This window comes from Dipteris shenzhenensis, chromosome 3 (genome assembly GCF_047967505.1).
Source record: "Dipteris shenzhenensis isolate YYH24624 ecotype China chromosome 3, Dip_SZ_1.0, whole genome shotgun sequence".
Classification (NCBI taxonomy): Eukaryota; Viridiplantae; Streptophyta; class Polypodiopsida; order Gleicheniales; family Dipteridaceae; genus Dipteris; species Dipteris shenzhenensis.
In genome coordinates, this window is record NC_141598.1 from 37,837,902 (window position 1) to 37,858,100 (window position 20,199).

General features: G+C 42.0%; 1 protein-coding gene across 1 annotated transcript; it reads left to right on the forward strand.

Moving 5' to 3' along the window:
- Positions 1-4,090: 4,090 nt before the first annotated feature.
- Positions 4,091-6,823, forward strand: ITPK1 (Inositol 1,3,4-trisphosphate 5/6-kinase family protein). Its single transcript, XM_087372577.1, has 2 exons — positions 4,091-6,092; positions 6,702-6,823. Exon 1 carries the CDS (start codon positions 4,621-4,623, stop codon positions 5,593-5,595), a length of 975 nt encoding a protein of 324 aa, XP_087228703.1. The 5' UTR covers positions 4,091-4,620; the 3' UTR covers positions 5,596-6,092; positions 6,702-6,823.
- The last annotated feature ends 13,376 nt before the right edge of the window (positions 6,824-20,199 follow it).

Sequence of the window (20,199 nt, forward strand, 5' to 3'; positions counted from 1 at the left end):
GACCCTTCAAATATCCGAGCACATGGATTGGTATACACTCCCTTGTCACGTGTGCGTGAGCCAAAAAATCTTTTCCTACTTTCAAAGCTTGAACACAAACATATCAAGTTGGACCAACAAGAACTCATTCGGCTCAAGTCAACTTGAACTTGGCCATTTGACCAGGCAATCCTCGCAACTGACGCAGCCACAACGCGAACTTTACAATCTCTCAACACCAGATCCTTGCCTTCACATGCCAACGACATCATCTGTTTTGAAAGAGTTCTAAGCACAAGTGTTCTATGCCTCCAAGAAACACGCACAAACCCATCACACACCATTACTCTGCCAATATTCCATGCGGTTCACATGCATCACGGTGTTGGAATAGCCATATACTATAAAAACGACATCTATATTCTATACCAACATCAAACTTGTGACACCGGATTCAATGTCTGCTTACCATACTCGAAGACATAAACCAGATATAATTTGGAGTCATAAACTTGTATAGAGCACCAAACACCCCAAAAATGCCACTGCTTCAAAACTTCCAATAATTGCTGCAACATGCTCCAAGCACATTGCCAACATACATACTTTGACAAAGTGTGGATCGTACTAGCCTAATCTATCACTTAATGAGCATAAAGATCACGGTGGATCAAACCAAATACGGAAAGCCATGGGGAGAGAGACAGGAAGTATGAAACACTCAATCTATTCCAATGTGCTATATCAACAATACATGATAGGCCTCTTATATAGAGAGTGCCCTTTGAATAGTCAACACATGTGGGTTCCTTTGATCCACATCTCTCCTTATGGATATCCTCAATCCACATCTCCATATCATGTAGTCCACATCCTAGGGTGGCTACTTTAATTCTTTCCTATACCATACCTTAGCCTTTAATCTATGTGCTCATGGCACCACAACTCTGAACACCTCCCCTTGGTGCCATGATCCTTTGGCTACTGCGAGTCAGATGTGATTTACATTCCATCACCTCCCCTTAGTGCATAAATTGCTACTTAAGGTGGTCAAGTGTGGCTTTTACACGTCAATACCTCCCCTGGGTGCTTTCATCGCTACTCTCAGGTGGTCAGGTTTGATTTACAAACATATGGGCTGAAGGTGGCAAGGTTGTTGCTTCTCAATGCTTGATGTCGATGGCGTTCACATCTTTACTCGACGTAGCTTGATGCGTGACACTTTGTTCTTTCATCTTTACTTGATGTAGCTTGATGCATGACACTTTGTTCTTGTGCTTTTGGCATGCTTATGACAGCTATGTGTGCATTCATGCTTTGATTTGTCATTTGTTGCAAAGGACTTACCAATTGATTTCTTTCAATATTGGTAGTGTCTAATTGCATATAGTGGTTCTGATCTGACAGGCGCGTAGAGCTCGAAAAGACGATCACTTTTCCTTTTTGGAGCATGTTCAAATTTCTCCTGGATTGCAAGTTACGGCTTCTCGAAGTTTCTGTGAAGAAGAGGGCCTTTGATGATGTGGCACGGGGATTCACATGCAGAATTCAAACTGTGCTTAACAAGGGCCTTTGTGCTTAGGTGGCACTTGGTGATGTAGCAATTAACCAATCCTGAACCTAAACCAGCTTGTGGTAAACTTGACTGCTGGTGTCTTAACTGAACCATATAGTCTCATCCAAGGTTAAGTATGCTTAACCATAGTTACTTCCAATCTGCCATGTGCCACTCTACTGACCATTGCACGGCTAACTAAACCTTGAGAATTAACCAGACAACCATGGTTTGGTCCTATCTACCACGTGTCTTTTTTTTGGTAGAGACCTTAGAAGAAAGGTTTGAGGCGATGATGGCGACACAAAGGATTTGAGTTTCGGAGAGCGTGAGGCGACGGTGATGCTGAGGAATCCCAAGAAAGCTAAGTCGAACGAGCTGCTTTGTGGCTGGCTTGCTTGCTTGTTGCAAGAGATGGCTACTGTTGCAAGAGATGGCTGCTAGAGCTCGCAAGGATGTATGAGGCGGTTGAGGCCATGGAAGAGGCATGGTGCAGATAACTAGTAGCTCATTGGGAGGTTGTTGCCAATTGTTTAGGCTTGTAGCTCGGCGTTGGAGAGGTAGGCGCTAGAGGCGTTGCTTGGAGAGCCAGTGTAGAGGCTCTGTTGGAGAGCTATAAGGGAGCCTGGAGCATCGCGCTAGATTGCATGGAGCTTTTGGAGTACATGGCGAGATCTTTGGCAGCGTTTTGGGGACTTATCGACTCCATTGTTGCTCGTCGCAGCTCTAGCAAGCCTCTCGTGCATCAGACACCTAAGACGCAGCTAACCTCGCCACAGATCTCAAACAATGTATTGGACCAAAGAAGGCCCCCGAAGGATGAGAAGAGACTGCTTCCGTTGCAAATTGCACTCTATTTCAGCCACTATCTAAAAGGATGAGAAGAGACTGCCATTTGCATGAGTCCTCAGTGGTGGGGAAGCCATGGAGCAATCCCATAGATGAAGGTGATGCAGCCTCCGTCAATGTTGTTGCAGGAGCTTCTAGGCATTCATTTAGCTGTTGGAGTCTTGGAGCCTTAGTTGCAGTCCCGTTTGTGGCTTGGGCACGCTGTGAGCTGCAGAGTCCTTGGGTGTGGCTTAAGCTACATGCACTTTGGAGGTCGTTGTCCTTTAGCTTTAAGGCACGGATTCAGGAGTAGAGCTATAGAGGCCCAAGAAGCACATTTCTGATCCTCTCTCCCTATCATTTTTTTTCACAAGAACAATGGGGACGGAAAATCTCTCTCAGCAAGAAACACTCGAGCTCACAATGAACTCAACTCTCTAAATGAAGAACTCTCGAGATCTAAAACTAATCTAGGAATGGGAGCAATCCTAGTGAACTACTAATGAGCTAAACTAGGAGAGCTAAACCTATGCTCTGATACCATGACAAAGTGCGGATCGTACTTGCCTAATCTATCACTTAATGAGCATAAAGATCACGGTGGATCAAACCAAATACGGAAAGCCATGGGGAGAGAGATAGGAAGTATGAAACACTCAATCTATTCCAATGTGCTATATCAACAATACATGATAGGCCTCTTATACAGAGAGTGCCCTTTGAATAGTCAACACATGTGGGTTCCTCTGATCCACATCTCTCCTTGTGGATATCCTCAATCCACATCTCCATATCATGTAGTCCACATCCTAGGGTGGCTACTTTACAACACCACCCAACTGAAAGACTTCATGGCGCACCATAACATGCAACAAATCATCACATGACCAACAACCTACGGATCCACAATCGACCACCTTTAGACCAATGTCAAGAACAACATTGACACTAAGAGAGGGACCAACATCATATATTGGTCCAACCACTCAGTGCTCTATAAGTGTTAGCAACCATTGGAAAAACAAACACACTACCAAACCGACCTTGGGGAGGCAAATTGAATGCAATTCACCTTGTTCCAGAAGTTGGGCATTTTTTGGCCTGCCATGTGTTACGTGGAAGCCTAAGTAACGATGGCCTTGCTTGGAGAAGCGATTTTTTTAAAACCTTTCTCTCTCTCTCTCTCTCTCTCTCTCTCTCTCTCTCCTCTTCTTCTTCTCTCGCCTAGCTTCCATTTTCATGTGCACCATCTCTGGCAGGCCCACTGAAGTTACTTCACCTTGTTTTTTGGCTTGCCTGAAAGGTAGCCTTAGTAATGAAACTCATCTTCAAGAATTGAAATTACGATTTTTATTTTCCAGAAATTTTCTCGCATATTTGGACATATTCAACATGCAACTAGAGTTTAACTTCCACGTAATCCCGAGTCTCTCTCTTGCTTTACAAACACACACACACACTCTCTCTCTCTCTCTCTCAACTCTCCATCTCTATTCCATGCTCCACATCTAAGAAGGCAGGCCTTATGAATAATGGATCAACTTGTTGTCACGTTCAAATGCAAATGTCGAGCAAGGAAGGAGTGTGGGAGCGAACGGACTGGGAGAAACACAAAAAAAGGAAAAGAAGGAAAAGGCGATGGGTAAATTGGAAACGTGTCGTGTGAAGAGAAAGAGTGAGTGGTACTAAAAAAGAAGACACTTTTGGAAAGGGCAAGGGCATGTGCTGTGTGAGGTGTTAGCATATTCGTGTGCCAGTTAGGTTTCCGGCACTGCTCCCCTACCATGTCTTCTTCCACATTCCATCCTCCAACACAGATTGACATATCTTGTGGTTTTTCTGCTTCGGGGAAAAACGTGACTCGCCCTCGGTGGAACATTTTGCTTGTGGTATTCGCACTCGCATTGATGCTCTCCCGCCTCTGGTATTTGCAATTCCGGTAGTATTGTGGACGATTCGCGGACCACATTCAAGGGGTGCGAGGGAAGAAGACCGCGAAATCATCTGCTGCTGCAGGAAGGAAGGAGGAGGAATCATCTGCGCGACCTTCCTTCCGTTGCGAGGAAGAAGACGGAGAAATCATCTACTGCAGGAGGAATCATCTGCGAGCTTCCTTCCGGTAGATAGCTTGATAGCATGCGAGGAGGAAGATAGCGAAATCATTTTTTGCAGGAAAGAATCTGCGAGCTTCGTTCCAGTAACTTAGCTTGCGAGGAAGAAGACGGAAAAATCATCAGGAGCGCAGCAGCAGTAGCACCATGTCCAGCGATAGGAGCTTCCGAATCGGCTACGCCCTCCTCGAGAAGAAGAAGCGCAGCTTCCTTCAACCCTCCCTCCTCCAGCTCGCAAAATCTCGCGGTATCGATCTCATCCCCATCGACACCTCCTCCCCCCTCTCCCAACAAGGTCCCTTCCATGCCATCCTCCATAAGCTCTCTCCTAGCTCCTCCTGGAACCAGGAGCTCGCAGATTTCTCCGTTTCCCACCCCGATGTCCTCATCGTCGACCCCCCCCAGGCCATCCAGCGCCTGCACAACCGCATCTCCATGCTCCAGGTTGTGGCCGATCTTCCGGTCTCGGAAGAGCACAATACCGTCGGCACCCCCAAGCAATGCGTGCTAGACGACAGCGTCAGCAGCAGCACCAACCTTGACGTCCTTACGCGCCTCAACTTCCCCCTGATCGCCAAGCCCCTGGTAGCAGATGGCAGCGCAAACTCCCACGCGATGTCTCTTGTTTTCAATGCTGAGAGTCTCGCCAAGCTAAAACCTCCTCTCGTCCTTCAAGAGTTCATAAATCATGGTGGATTAATATTCAAAGTTTATGTTGTTGATGAGCGTGTCCAGTGCGTGCGTAGGAGATCAATTCCTGATGTGGATGAAGATCAGCTCAAAAACTCCGGAGGACCTGTCTCGTTCAGCCAAATTTCAAATACAGCTTCATCTGCCGATATAGATGTTCCAGAGGTTGAGCTTCCTTCTACTAATTTCATCTTGAGCGTTGCATCCGGTCTCAGAAAAGCGCTAGGTTTGCACTTGTTCAACTTCGACATCATCCGAGATGTGAAAGCTGGAAATCATTATTACATTATTGATATAAATTATTTTCCGGGCTATGCAAAGATGCCAGACTACGAGACAGTTTTGATTGAATTTTTCCTCAGTCTTGCTGATACGAAGGCCTCATCTCAGGCTCAAAAGCTCTCTTCTGGTAGTATTGACCCTGGGTCCTAAATTGCTCTCAGAGAGCCCAACGCTACGGGTTTGTTTCTTTTAAGCTGGATGAAGTTACTATAGAGGGTTGGAACTACAGGAACAGGGAAGGCTTTTACTGCCGGAGAGCAGAATCTAAGCTGCTCTGGCGGATTTGGTGGAGGAGATGTGTGCTGAAATGAGAGCTGTGTTTGCAAGCAGGCGACGCGTTTTGAAAAGTGTCTACGGAGTGTATGAGCATGGCTATACCATATGTTTTCTAAACCGGACTACTTTTGCCTTTTGATTATATTAGAACTGGATAGGACCCCACTTGCATTATTCTTCTCCTGGTGGGAATACAATCCATCCACTCAGTCCACTGTTCCAGAGCAAGAGTTCTCTAGATACATGGCACGCAGGCAGTACATTTCTTGTTTCTTACCCACTTTGAAGAGCTCAATTAGAAAGTGTGCTCATGTTGGACGTCAGTCATTTCTTGGGAATTTCATGCCACTTCTCCCTTGTAGCTTCGGAAGGTACACTTTTATCAGAAGCTTTTTACAGGGAGATTTTCATCTTTATCTCAAGACATGTGCTTCCCTTTTCTTTGTTTGGTTCTGGGCTCTTATCGGATTGAGTCGCACATCTGAAAGTTTAGAGGTGTTCCTTGTATTGTCTTTGGATAACAGAGTGGAAGAATGTGTGTGTGTGTGTGTGTGTGTGTGTGTGTGTGTGTGCATGTGCATGTGCATGTGCATGTGCATGTGCGTGTGCATGTGTGTTTGTGTGTGTGTGTGTGAGAGAGAGAGAGATTTATACGGCTGCCTGTTATTGGACGTGTAAAGTACATAAGGGTCTGTAGGCAGTGATATTGAGATCTAGATCATAAGCTTCAAAGTTCTAGGATATTGTATTGAAGTGAACACCCATAAGGTTTAGTATGACCAGTGGACTGATGTATTTAATGATGGCTACATGAATAAATTAAGCTGAGGACGTTCAAAAAGATTCTTGAAAGGTGCATTTACCATAGAGGATGGTTCCAAGTAAAAGGCCCCAGAAGCAGTTTGGCCTGTTTCTGTGTCGGAAGGGAGCGTTTGGTGCTGTAAATGTCGATCTCATCTATGCCTTTTTCATATTGGCAGTTTGGAGCAGGCATTGGGGGCTGCAAGCAGCTGCAATACAGTTGAGGCAGTCTAGTGTAGCCTGGGTCTGTGCAGGATGCGGAGAAGCTTACAGACATGCAAACAATTCAACTTTGTGGAGGGGGCAGGGCCTTTGAAGGGACACATTGCTGTCATTATTTTCTTCAGCAAACAGCGGCATTCAGCCGCTCTAAGCTTCAATAGTAGCATCATGGTAGCAGCTTTAAGCGTCCATTTGTGGGTGCCTTTGGAAGGAGGTAACTTCATTTGTTGTCTACAGTAGGGTTTGGAACATGGCGTATAGCTCGGGCTAGGCAGTCCTCGGATCAGCCCAAGGCAGATCTCAGGTCAAACTGTTTGTTCTGATCTCTAAGCAGTCCTTTAAAATCTAAAAGAAATACGAACAAGTAATCTCTTTGGGGATAGTTTCATGCTTAACACAAGCCTTCATAGATGTGAGCATATATATGGAAAGTCGTGATTGGTCTCGATAGTTTCACTCATTGTCACATCCATCGAGACCAATCGTGAGTGAAACTATCGAGACCAATCACGACTTTCCATATATATGCTCACATCTATGAAGGCTTGTGTTTAGCCTGGACACTCCCACCAATATTTCTTTGAGTAATCGACCACAGTGACCTCTTGTTGGCATAGATGGTCACTAGTTGCAGATAATGAGCAATGAGGCATGTGTTATGATTGAAGATGCCATTGAGTATCACACCATCTCGTGTCATCGCTACCCTTGAATTGTCGTACAAGCTTGGTCACAGGTCAGTGTAGTTCTTCTATTGTTCACATTCAGCATCTTTTGGAATGTGCAGGGCCTTTAGCTACTAGACATCATGTTATATTAGCCTTGACTAAGACTTTATTGCTGCCATGTCATTCTTGTCAAATGGAGGAAAAAGTTGGGCACTTGTTTCTTTATCTAGAACATAGGGGAGTTAGTGTCTCGACTAGGCCCAACAACCTTATCTTCTTGAGCTGGTATACTATCTATGAATGTACCTCAAGGAGTTTATAGGCCACTTTACTATGGATAATGAATTGGTATCTCTTAGGGTTATACTTTTTAATAGCCCAACTTAGCTACCAGATCCACCCCTAAAGGGAACTACTTGGCAAATTTCATGTGGGGAAATCTCCTTCTTGTGCTGGCATCTTTAGCTTCCTTGCTTGCAACTATTTCCTTCTTGTCCTTGAGAGGGACCATTGCTTTATCTTGAGGTTAAGGATATTGAGATTTGTACAATAGCGTGATTGAAGGATGAGATATTGGATTGGATTTACATTGGGTGATGTGGACTTGGTTTCCTATTAAATAGGTGGTACTTGTGTGGTGTTTGTGGATCACATTGTAGCCTTTCATTGAGCCGGCTGATAGCTAATCCTATTTGGGTTTGTTTCTTATTTTTTAAATTGTAGGTCACTGTCTCCATCCCTTGTGAGCTTTCTCCATTGAGAACTAACCATCTTGCATTTCAACGTGGTATTAAAGCCTTGGGGCTCCTGGGTCTCTTTATACCTCTTTTCATTCGTAACTTGTCCTTGAGATGCCCACTTTTGTTCAACTACTTAAGATTGCTAAAGGTGTTACCGTCTCTCTCCTTCTCGCCTCGTCCATCATAGTTGCTAGGAGATTTTTTGTCCCTTGGTGACTAACGAGGAATTATTTCAGCCATTTAAAAGTAGATTTACTACATCCAAAGAAACTGCTTATGTTATAGTAGAATTCTTGCCAAAGAAATTTTAACCTGCATTTTCTTTTTGTAGCAAGCTATTACTGAAAGGATTTTTATATATAACTATTGTTCTATCATTTTTCAATCAACACCTTTTGAAGGTTCATATGGACAACTTGTAGGAAGTTCTTATCTTATTTTGTCAGATTGTGAGGAGCCAATGCTACTCCTCAGCTGTATGAGGTTTTTTTACTAAAGGCCATTAGTTCATCTCGTCGGTTCTTTCTCAGAGGCTATTTTATAATAGATTGTGTTTTCTAGATGGTCCGTTATTGGGCGTTGTTTTGCAACAACTGCCTTAGATCTCATATTATGTATGTTGTTGCTACGGTTATTTTTCTAGCAAATCTAGGATGTTACTAAAGGATTTAATCGACTTTTTTTCCTAGAATGTGTATCTTCAGGCCATTTTGTTTTAGGAGATTATGCAACTTTTCCATTTCCATTTTTTTCTTGAGGCTGGTTGAGAAGAGATTGCTTCTTTGGCCCAAGTCAACAAGGTCTTGAATTACACGAGGTTGTCCCATTACAAAAGAGCTGATTATGGGCGTTCCACATTGGTGGCTTGCATTTTATAAAAGGATGCTTACATTTAACATAATATTTCTTTTCCTCTGTGTTTCTTTGAGGAGTCTTGCTCTACTCTAACTCCACTTCTTGCATTTGCCTCTAATAGGCCTCCTAATCTCTTTTACTTTTCACTTTTGCATATACTTCCATTTGATGCGAGCGGTTAGCTTCTCCACTATGATTTGACTTGTAATTTTCTTTCAGTCTCCCAATGAACGAACATTGCATTTGACATCTGTTCGTCTCCTACTTTGAATATATCCACAAAAATAAGCATATAAGTAGTCTTTCTTCCTATGCTATTTGGTGCTATAGGTTTATAATAAACTACTCAATGTGTACACATGAGAATAGTTTGCACCAACCTAAATAATGATGGGCATCTTTTTGCAAAATAGGCAATGTCTACTAGTAACCGGGTGCTTTAACAAGTCCTTATTGTAAGGAGGAAGGTTGTTCACCAAATTCTCTCTATGACCTTGAACCCGAGCCAATGGAGGTCAAGGAGTAGAGCTCGTCTTTCATCTTGTAAGTTCATTGCCACCTTCATGGTTTCTGCTAGAGGCTCTTAATCAAGGATGATTACCTCTCCAAAGGGGCGCACCCCAGAGGGGTGCACATATCGCAAAGAAGTGTCAATTTCACAAGCACATGTTGAATCCTTTCAAGTTTACATCACTCTTTTTAAACCTACCTAGCCTTCTAGATTCACCATTTACGGCATCTTATCAATTGGTTTACATAAGGCAGGTCCTTTAGTTGCAAGTTGTTAGATCCTATACAACAAAGTGACTTTTTTAACAAATCAAGAAGCGCATAAGAAAAAAAGAAGAGCATTTCAATGCTCGGATAAACCAGGTTTTAATGATAAGATCAATAAAAAGGATAGACAATGCGTGATACAAAATTTTTCCATCATAAGTATTGAATACAATACATCATTGTGATGCACAAGCAATTTGCCATGCTAGGTAGCATACTAAATTTATACTAAAATACTAGTTAGCATATAAGAGTACTAGTTAGCATATAAGAGTGTTAGTTAGCAAAGTAGAATGCTAGTTAGCATATTGCAGTAACAAGTAGCAAAATTATCATAGAAGCCTAGCAGTATGCATAATGGTCGCTAACTAGCATACTCCATAGGTAGTTAGTATAATCTGGATCTTGTTAGGAAAAACAATAATCTAGTTGTAGTTGGCATAATTGTAAGAGTTCTAGCAAGCATACTTTAGTGATAGTCTAGATAGTTCTTTAGCATTCAAATAAGAAATAACATTGTTAATTAGTATGATGCAACTGTCCATAATGGGGTGCTAGCTAGGATAATCCAAAGCTAAGAGTTCTAGCTAGAATACTACAGTATTCATATGAGACTTCTTGTGAGTAGAGAACCACAAATGTAGTCTATGTAATGTTGCTATGGATGTGGGGTGCTAATTAGCAAACTCCATAACTATTCACATATAATAAATTAAAAGAAAAAGCTAGTTAGATACTATAGTGGTAAAGGATTCTAGATATCATACTATAGTACTTTTTAACATACTAGAAGAGAGAAACTAAGGTGGAATATTATAAAATGCACTATAAAGTTAGATATTACAGAGTACTGCACATTTTAATGGAGGCAAGTTTTAAAAATAAAATGATAGTTTTATAGAAAAACTTCAAAAGAAACATTGAGATAAGGTGCTCTATCAATGGTGAATTAATGACAAAGAGTTTGGAAGGTAGGTTTTCCTAAATAGGCATGTGCTGGGGAAATTATACCCATTTAAATAGTGCTAAGGCATGCTAATAAGTAGATGGTTGTTTAAGATTAGAGTTTAGTGGAAAGATTGGAGAAGAAGGGTCTTTACATGCTTGGTTAGTGTCCCTTGATGAACATGAACGATTACATTATGGTAGCATTTGGTGGTCAATGTGACTTGTAAGTGATTATGTCATTCATGTTTACATGATTCTAGGACTCCGATATTTGGAATAGAGATCATACACCAGACTAAACATTAAATGTATGGATTCAACACACAAACTATTCATGTTCCGTGTTGTGATTGTTGCTGTGCAAAAGATCTCTCAATGTGTTCATAAATACTTCATAGGAGTATATTAAACCAAATAGTGAATACACCATATTCAAAGTACAACATATACAAAATCAAAATAGTCGACTGTTACACACAGAGAACTAGATGCACAATACAAAATCGTTGGAAATAATAAACTCTGTAAGCATTGCATTATATCTAGAATATGAACCTCTTTTGAGAGCATACATCTCTCTTTGATCTCTTTGAGATATAATCTCAACGGCGTATTGCAAACTAGGAGTTACACTCAACTCATGGTGTCTCCTCATATCTATAACTATCTCAATTTTACATTACTAATTAAGATCCAAATATAGACGCATATTTATCCATGTAACGTTGGCACACTTGGTGGCTAGGAATTTGAAAGAAATTCTTGACCTGAAACCACTATATTGTTTCCAGTACTATTCTAGTGGAAAACCAAAAACCCTCGTCATGGTGCAACATCTCACTAATTCTAGACTATGCTAGAATATGGAATGAAGTGCCTGGTGCAATATCAAGGTGGAATGAAGTGCCTACTGCAATACCTAGATTCAAGCCATTTTGAAACACAATTGTTTTGTAATTGTTAACAGCCATTGAGCATGTTGACAGATCTGGCCCTACGGGTTTTGAGCCGCAAATGGCTTAGGATTGAGGTAGTCCTACGGGTTTTGAGCCTCAAATGGCTTAGGACCGAGGCAGTCGCTAGGATCTTCCAAATTGGCAAGGATAGCACAAGAGCCATTTGGATCCTGTATATGGATAACACAAGAGCCATTTGAAGACAAAGAGGAGGTTGAGAGAATCAGCATATGCCTTGGCGCCATATGGGCCCAAGTGGTTGTAGTAAAAGAGAGATGAGAGAGAGTGGTATAAGGAATAGGGTTGGCCCTCCCTTCAAAAGGTGACTTGTATAAAAGTCCAGATGGTTGACTTTGGTCTTCATTGTTCGATGCACAAGTTTGGAATACAAGCTCCCTCTTCTCTTCCAAGAGTGTTTTTGGGTGTTCTCTTGTTTCCTTTGTAGTGCCTTTGTGTTTGCCACTCCATCCCCATTCATTCTCCTCTTCTCCTCTCCTTCTCCCTCTCTTCTCCCATCTCCCCTTTCCCTCTTTCTCTCGTGGAAACACATTGCAACAATCCAGGAGTTGCTTGAGTGACACTTGTGGATGGCTTGTGTTTTGCTGCTCTCACAAGGAGTAGCTTGGAGTGGAGGCTCCATCGGCATTCCTTAAAAATCCCCACGACACGTGAGTCATCGTTGAGACCACACATCTTTGGCACCCTTGTCGGGGAGATAAAGGTATTCTTTTGCATTGCACTTGCTTTCTCTCGTCAATTACCCATCATGCAATGCAAGATATCTATTCTCCCTTTCATAAGATAACTACCACAAGTTTTCTAGCAAATATAATTATAAATAACCATGGTGCCATCACCCCAAACCAATTATGACATTATACGTCAAAATTCATTCTATATTGTATATTTATATAAATGAATGTTAATCCACGACATGTGATAGGCCACCCTGCTTGTGGACATTGCACCTATTATGTTATTCACCTTGGGACAACTCATACAAAGTCAAAATAATTATCACTTTATCAAGAAAATTCCATACAATTAGAGAAGTGAACATATCAAGCGGATCCAATTGCCAAGGCAAGACACCTAATACAATCAAGTACACAAGGCAAGACAACTAATTATGAGTTTAAAATATACATATTAGCTTTGTGAAGCATAGTACAAAGAGAGGAGATCTTCATAATATTATTGGAGGGATCCCCAATTGTAGCTTCTAATATCTTTGACGAATCTCCAGGGAAAATTTGTAGTAGTGGAATAGACACAAGATGCATTTTAATACATAAGAAGTCCACCATAAAGGTAGAGAGACCATAATGTTGTTATTGCTTTAAATGTCCATGTGTACTACCCCATAGATGTATTACAAATCAAAACCAAAACAAGTAATAAAAACACACCACTAAAGCATCTAATGTCACTGCCATTCATAAAAAAGAAACAATCCATACTAAGCCAAAGCAAATGTAATAAAATCTCCATGCATAAATCATGTAGAAGGCAACCCTTCTCCATGTATGACCTCTCAGTAGATCATTCTTCTCCCAAATTAGTGGTACCTTGCATGAACAATAAATTGAACACCATGCTATAAGTGTGGGTATGAGTCATCAATACTCATATTAGAAAATAAAGGGCTACAAGCATTGTAAAAATGAATTATTAAGGTAACCGCAAGTATGATGATGATGTGAGCGTGTGTATGTGTGTGTGTGAGAATGTGTGTGTGTGTGTGTGTAGTGTGTATGTGTGTGTGAGAATGTGTGTGTGTGTAGTGTGTATGTGTGAGTGTGAATGTGTGTGTGTGTGTGTGCGTGCGTGCGTGCGTGCGTGTGTGTGTGTGTGTGTGTGTGTGTGTGTGTGTGTGTGTGAGTGTGAATAAGCATGTGTGTAAGTGTATGTGGGTGTGCATGTGTATGCAAGAGTATACATAGAACTGTGTGTGTGTGTCCACGTGCTTTCTCTCCACATGGCATTTCCCCTACCTGCCACGTGGGATTTCCCCTACTTGCCACGTGCCACCTGATTTGCACCTCTGCTAGGATTTGGCAACTCTGCTGCAATATATTGTGATCTTTAGTGTGCATCTTTGGACCTTTGCCACATGGTCTTCATTTACTATCGTCGACTCTCCAAGTGGCTACATTTACTCTTGGAGGCTCTTGCACTGCACGCACTGCACTATTCTCTCTCTTTCTCTTCGTCCAATGCGCAGTCTGCACTATTCTCTCTCTCTCTCTCTCTCTCAATCCCACATAGTTTGCTGATTTGTGCTCTGTCCCTGTTGGTTATCACACCCCTTAGTGCTACTCCAAACAGTTCGCTTGAGTTCCGTTTTGCTTGCAGCTTGCCAAGCTACCGAGGCAAACTGTGTTTGAGTTTGGAGCTTGCCATAGCCCGTCGTACTTCAATTTTTATAAATAAAGTCCATGAAAATTCACCAAAGTTTTATATAATAAATAAATATATTTGGAAACTTTTGCCAACATATTATATATACAATTTAAAAATTTGGCTAGATCTATAGAATTAAGCACCAAAAGAAGACTTGTGCAATCAAGAAGACTTATGGCCTTATATCCAACGTACATTTGGCTAACTGAAGCCTATGGTAGGCCCATCACCAGCACTATGTATACCCCTCATCAAGTCATATAATAGGGATATATCTCTTCATGCTTTTATCTTCAACAAGGACATGGAAGGACACTACATACATAGGTAAACATAAGCAACAAGTAGATTCTTAGCAAGAAGAATCAAATGATTAAAATGACACAAAATTAAAGAATGAAATTTTCTATAATGGCCTGGTAGAAGGTGTCTTGTTAGATATTTTAAGTATTTCTTTAGTCGCAGTTTATGATCGTGAAAAGTAGGTAAAAATTCAACTAAATTAATGAATAGAGCTAGAGTAGTGAATATGCAGTAAGTCACTTAGTTGTGTGTGTGTGTGTGTGTGAAAATCTAACTTTAATTTCATTATCTACTTCTATACATTTAGAAATTTAGAAAGTTATCACAATGCAAAGAACTTGCCAGTCAATAGAGGCTTTAAATATAAATCTACCCCTCAAGCATTCTCATACATTTAGTACACTTAAGCCATGTATCCAGTCTTACAATCTTGTATAGTGGAAGATTCTACATATTTATGACAAGAAATAAGAAGAAATGAACTAAACTAAAATGCCACATGCAAATACTTAAATGTATGTATCAATGTATAGGGGGACATAATCTCTTGCTATTTTTACACACACACACACACGTCGTTGGTCTTGGCATTGAAGTCCCATATGAGCAAAACCTCTCCTAGCTACATGCACCTCTAGATGTCCTTGTGGAGTGCTAAGGAAGGTAAGATATGTCCCTAGAGATTGTCCTAATATAATCCAATGTCTGTGGGGATACATAACATGTTGTAATCCCCTCTCTCGCAGCTCACTTTAGGGATGCACATTGATGAATGAGCAAAGGGTGATAGTGGAAGAAAGGATGAATCAAGAAACCCCCTAATCTGCCATGTCTATATTACGTTCCCAACCCAATACCATACCCACGTTAGCCATCCAGCCCTGCATGGGCATCATTTTGTCTTATCAAGATGCGTGCTCTCGCTTTTTATTAGCCTTTCTCTCTTGATCTCTATATCCGTAATCTTCATGGAAATGCCACCCTTTTGAACCCTTTGGACCATTAGTCACTGCTAATGCACCAATGCACATCATTTTTGTTGATGAGCGAGGAAGCCTCTGCTAATGCGCCAATGCACATCATTTTTGTTCAATAGCTTTTGTAGTAGGTTACATTGACAACATTGATGCACAATGGGCAAAGGATATTAAGTAATCTCCTATAATATTGGCCAACAATGCGCGTCATTTTTGTTCCTAGGTTTGTAGTAGGTTTGAGTCACAACATTGATGTACAATGTGCAAAGGGTATTTACTTTGTCTTTAAACATGCCTCTATTTAATGTATGCCAAATGGCCATGTGCAAGCACTTGAGTTTAGGGGCCAACCAACTCCACATGTCTCTTACGTACATGGCAACCTCATCCCTTAAAATACTTGATTCCATGTGATTGGTCCCACTAGATGAGACCCCATTCCACAATTATCATGCAGCTAGTTAACTTTTAGGTCCTTTGAACTACATTCTAGGTCAACTTCCATTCTATACCCACCAACTTTGTAGGTCTTCAAAACAAGGGCAAATGCCCTCCATACTATTGCGAGGCCTGGCCCCTCCTGCCTTCCCTGATCCTAGCTTGGCTCTGATGTTGCTACTCTCTAGTCGCCTCTTGCTAGGCCAGATATAGGGCTTGATGCCCTCACCATCTTACACCCACAAAGTTGCCTTTAGATCCTAGCATATAAAGGAGCATCTAGGTGGGTTTATGGTATCAGTTAGCAGTTAATTGGATTGATTTCCTGTCATGTCTATCACAAATTTTATGTTTTTTATATTGTCATAAAAACTCTCATGTATCACATTTGTCATAAAATCTCGGTCCATGCGCTTTCACTCAAGTATCTAGAAATCCTATATTCATATCCCATGCCTCTGGAACTAACTATCCATGCTTTAAGATTCGCCTGCCACTAGAGGTCGCACTCACTCAACCTCATTATTGGCACTTCAGTAGGGTGTCGATATAATTTAAAGTAGACATTTCTTTCATGATGTATTGGGCACAAAAGGTAAGGATTGAGCTAGTTGTTGCGACTTTTGTATGCCGTCGCACGGACATGGATTAATCTCCCTCCAAACCTTGTTAGAGGTCACAGAAGTCCGATTTCTCAGAGCAGGTTCCCATTCATAGGCTAGCCTTGCTCTCTATAGCCCCATCGTAATTGGAACGTGCATGGGCTTCACAACCGTGCACATAGTTAGCCGCAATATTTGATTCTTTGAGCGAGCTATAGCGGGCATTGGTAGGGTAGGCAGTCAACTTTCTCTTGCATATGTTCTCATTAGTAGATATTGCATCCCGACATCACCTCCTCCTTAGGAGGGGCCCCATAGGTTGGTCGAGCTTTGTGTAGATGTGTTAGTGTTTAAGTTAGTGTTAGTTGTTAATGAGGGACCTTAGTTAACCTTATCTTTTTTTTTTTGCATTACCGTTCTGCTCTGTGCTTCCCCTTGCCATAGCACAAAATAGACAAGCTTCATGCCACCCCTCTCTCCTCTTACTCTCACTCTCACTTTGAGACCTCATCTAAGAGGTTAGCATCCTTCTCGCCTGCCCAAGTCGTCATGGCCACCACCCAAGTCTTCAAGCACTCCTTTAAAGACTCAGAATCTCGAGAGTAGGAAGAAAATCAGTAAGCCTTCGAAATTGCAGTAAATTTGATGAGCTTCGTTGCAGCAATCTTCCAAGAGGGCGACCCTTATGCATCACATTTTGATTCGATTTTGGCAGGACGAAGGCCTATGTACAGTATCTCTAGGAGTAGCAGCAGCGAGAGGACATGATGGGGGAGCTAGGTGCAAGGCTTGCAGGAGCCGCGGGTTCCACTTGCTGGCAGTTACTGCCAAGACTCACACAATTCTTGGTGGTATGTGGTGCATCTCCCCTTACTTTTTCTTTTCAAGCCTGTGATAAACCAATATTGCGAAGCTGAATGCACCCCTTTTGATTAGTAGGGGTGCATGTAGGCGCTTGGTTTACTGAAACAAGTTGTAGCTTGATTGTCTGTTGAAGGATAAACCTCCTTGGATTGATGCGATCCAGGGTGGGCTATTAGAATTACAAACAAAAGAGAGGAAAACTTGTTGTAAACACTCACCGAGGTCGTGGCTGAGAGCTGAATAGGCCATTATGTAAGGTCTGCACCAAGAACTGGTTGTTGGGATAGTGCACATGTGCTGCTAGTGCTTGTTCCAATAGATTGCAGCTACTGCGCCAGGGAAGCCTGGAAGGGTGCTAGCTATGTGTAGTAGGCTGGCTGACTAGTACAATTAGTTTACAGATTAGGTGCTGTTCGTAAGCTGTGGATTAGGCTTAGAGAGTGGCGAACTCCTTCTCTTTATGTTGAACAGAAAGTCGGATTTCAATGATCTACTGTCGCTAGTCTCCCTCTAAACTACTGCATTGTTGTTAATTATTTCCAGGGCTCAGATCCTACAAAAATTTGTTTGGGATTCTACTTGCTGCGGCCTCAGGCATCTAAGAAAAACCAGGCTTTAGGTATGTTTGAGTAGACGCTCTGTATTGTCAATTGGACATGAGATCTGTTTGCTTGGTCGTCATTCTGTCGATGTCTACCGTAATAAATTGATCATTTGGCTCCAATAATCCTACTGTTGCATCTCTGCTTACTGCAAATCGGATTGTTCCTCCAAGAAACATTTCAAGCTGGGCTTATAATCTTTCCGCTTTTTGTCCAACCATGCTTTCATTCCATGAATGCTGTCCAACACAGTAAGATAGCAGTCTAAGTACAACCTTCCTGTGGCAGAAGAAAGCTAGGCCCATAAAGCCCCTCCTTTTGAACAAGAGAAATACTCCACAATACTTACCAAAATAAAGAGACGACGGTTTGAACACATTGCCTCGACATTTAGTCACCATTTGAGGCTGGTTCTTTTCCAAACCTTTGACCAGCTGGTAGCTTTCTTCTACCACACAAAGGTCCTTCGTGTGCTCGTGTTTGCCCGTCGAGTATCCCACTGCACCACGCCCCACTGGGCAAGCCCTTAGGCTTCACAGTCTTCGGTCCACAGAGTCATAGGGGTCGACAAGACCCCAAGAGCGCAACGTCCTAATCAGCCCATGTTTCCTTCCTGGTTAGCGGCCTTTACGTGGGTCGGCTCTCACCTCGAGTCCCGCGACTCGGTACCAAATGGTTCACGGTTTATACAATGGTATGGAGAACGAACATGGCCCTCACCGTTCCCCACTCACTTTCACGTGCACTCTACCCTGTGGGCTCTTTCATCTCGTTAATCGTAATGCATTCTCAATTTCTTAGTCACCACCGAGAATGGAATAATCAGCCGATTATGCAAGCTTGACTGGTTCTTGAGCGCAACTTTTCCATCAAGCACTTCTTTTTCGTTTGCATCCCTCCCTTGAGCATAGTGGTCAACCATTAGACCTGCATCCTCCCATGTGAAAGTGAAAGTCGGAAGGATTAAGCCGCAGTAGCAGCCTCAACCGCTCCTCCTTGGTAAAAGCTCTTACTTTGGCGACAATCAACAAGCAAATGGCAGTGATAGAAAATTTTCTACCTGCCATGATTTTGCTAGCCTCCAGGTAGAACTAGCAAATGATTATGGTAAAAGAATCGATAAAGATGCGACCTCATTGGGCACATATCAAGAACTTATATAGATGCGGCCTCAGCAGCCTCATATGTGCCCACCCGCTCTCTCAACTAAAGAATTTCGATTGTCTGTTGGAGTTCGCAATAAGTTTCAAATAAATTGGATTGTTTTGTCTTTGAACCATCATTGTCCTCTTTTCTCTGTGACATAAACCCTTTCACCGCACTAGTAGAAGTGTGAACTGCGTTGTTTGAGCTTTCAAGTTGCATATACACTTTATCCATTACTTAAAGTGAATAGGTTGAGACTTTGTATCATGCAATGAATGTTGTAGTTCTAAGGGAAGCTCCAAAGGCATTGCAAACAAAAGATCTTACATCCATTTTGACTCTATCAGGTTTGAAGAAAAATTTTCTTTTTGCACTCACCTAATGAATCTACTACTAGTCTGATTCAGGCCATCGTTTTTTAGGCGTAAGATAGAGACAAGACTGGAGGCTTGTCATATAGTGGGCAACGTCCCATCTATTGCACTCCTAATCTAGCCAAGGAATAGGGAAGCAACGTGAACTAATTCCACAACCATCAGCACAAGTAGCAGAATTTGTCTGTCACCAACATCCATGGTACCAGAAGGAGATGCCTTAAAGCTTGGGTGCTACTAAAACTGGTATGTGCAATCTCTATTTGGTCTTTCATACACCATAGCCAGTAGCTATAGAGGATTGACTACAGTAGGGAAAGAATTAAGGCTGACATGTAGGCAGCAGATCTGCTGCCACATGGATAGCAAGTCCATGTCCTTTTTAGGATTAGTTTACAGCAACCACATGGGCCACCCCCCTTGTTAGCATCATGGGATGACTATAGGAGGCCCATAGTTATGGTTGGCTCTATGGCTGGAAACACACATGCCATGTGGCTTCTATGTTTTTATATGCATTATGCTTGATGAGAAATATGCAAGGGAGACTTTTTGCCAACAGTTTCAACATTTGCATGTTCTAGCAGTTGATTTGCTTGACTTGGATTTAAAAAAAAGGATATATATAATAGGTAAGAAAAAGCTGCTTCTTTATGTCTATGTAGTCCTTGGTTCGTGCCTTCTATGATTCTTAGTAGAGTGTGGAACTATCTTATATATCGTGGTCTACTTTAATGTATTTTGTAAAAGAAGGGCTTGGGAAGTGGTGTCTGGTTCCTGCGCTCACAAGGCAGGGGGATAA

Coding starts and splice junctions, on each gene's coding strand:
- ITPK1 (XM_087372577.1), top strand. CDS start 4,621: ATGTCCAGCGATAGGAGCTTCCGAATCGGCTACGCCCTCCTCGAGAAG.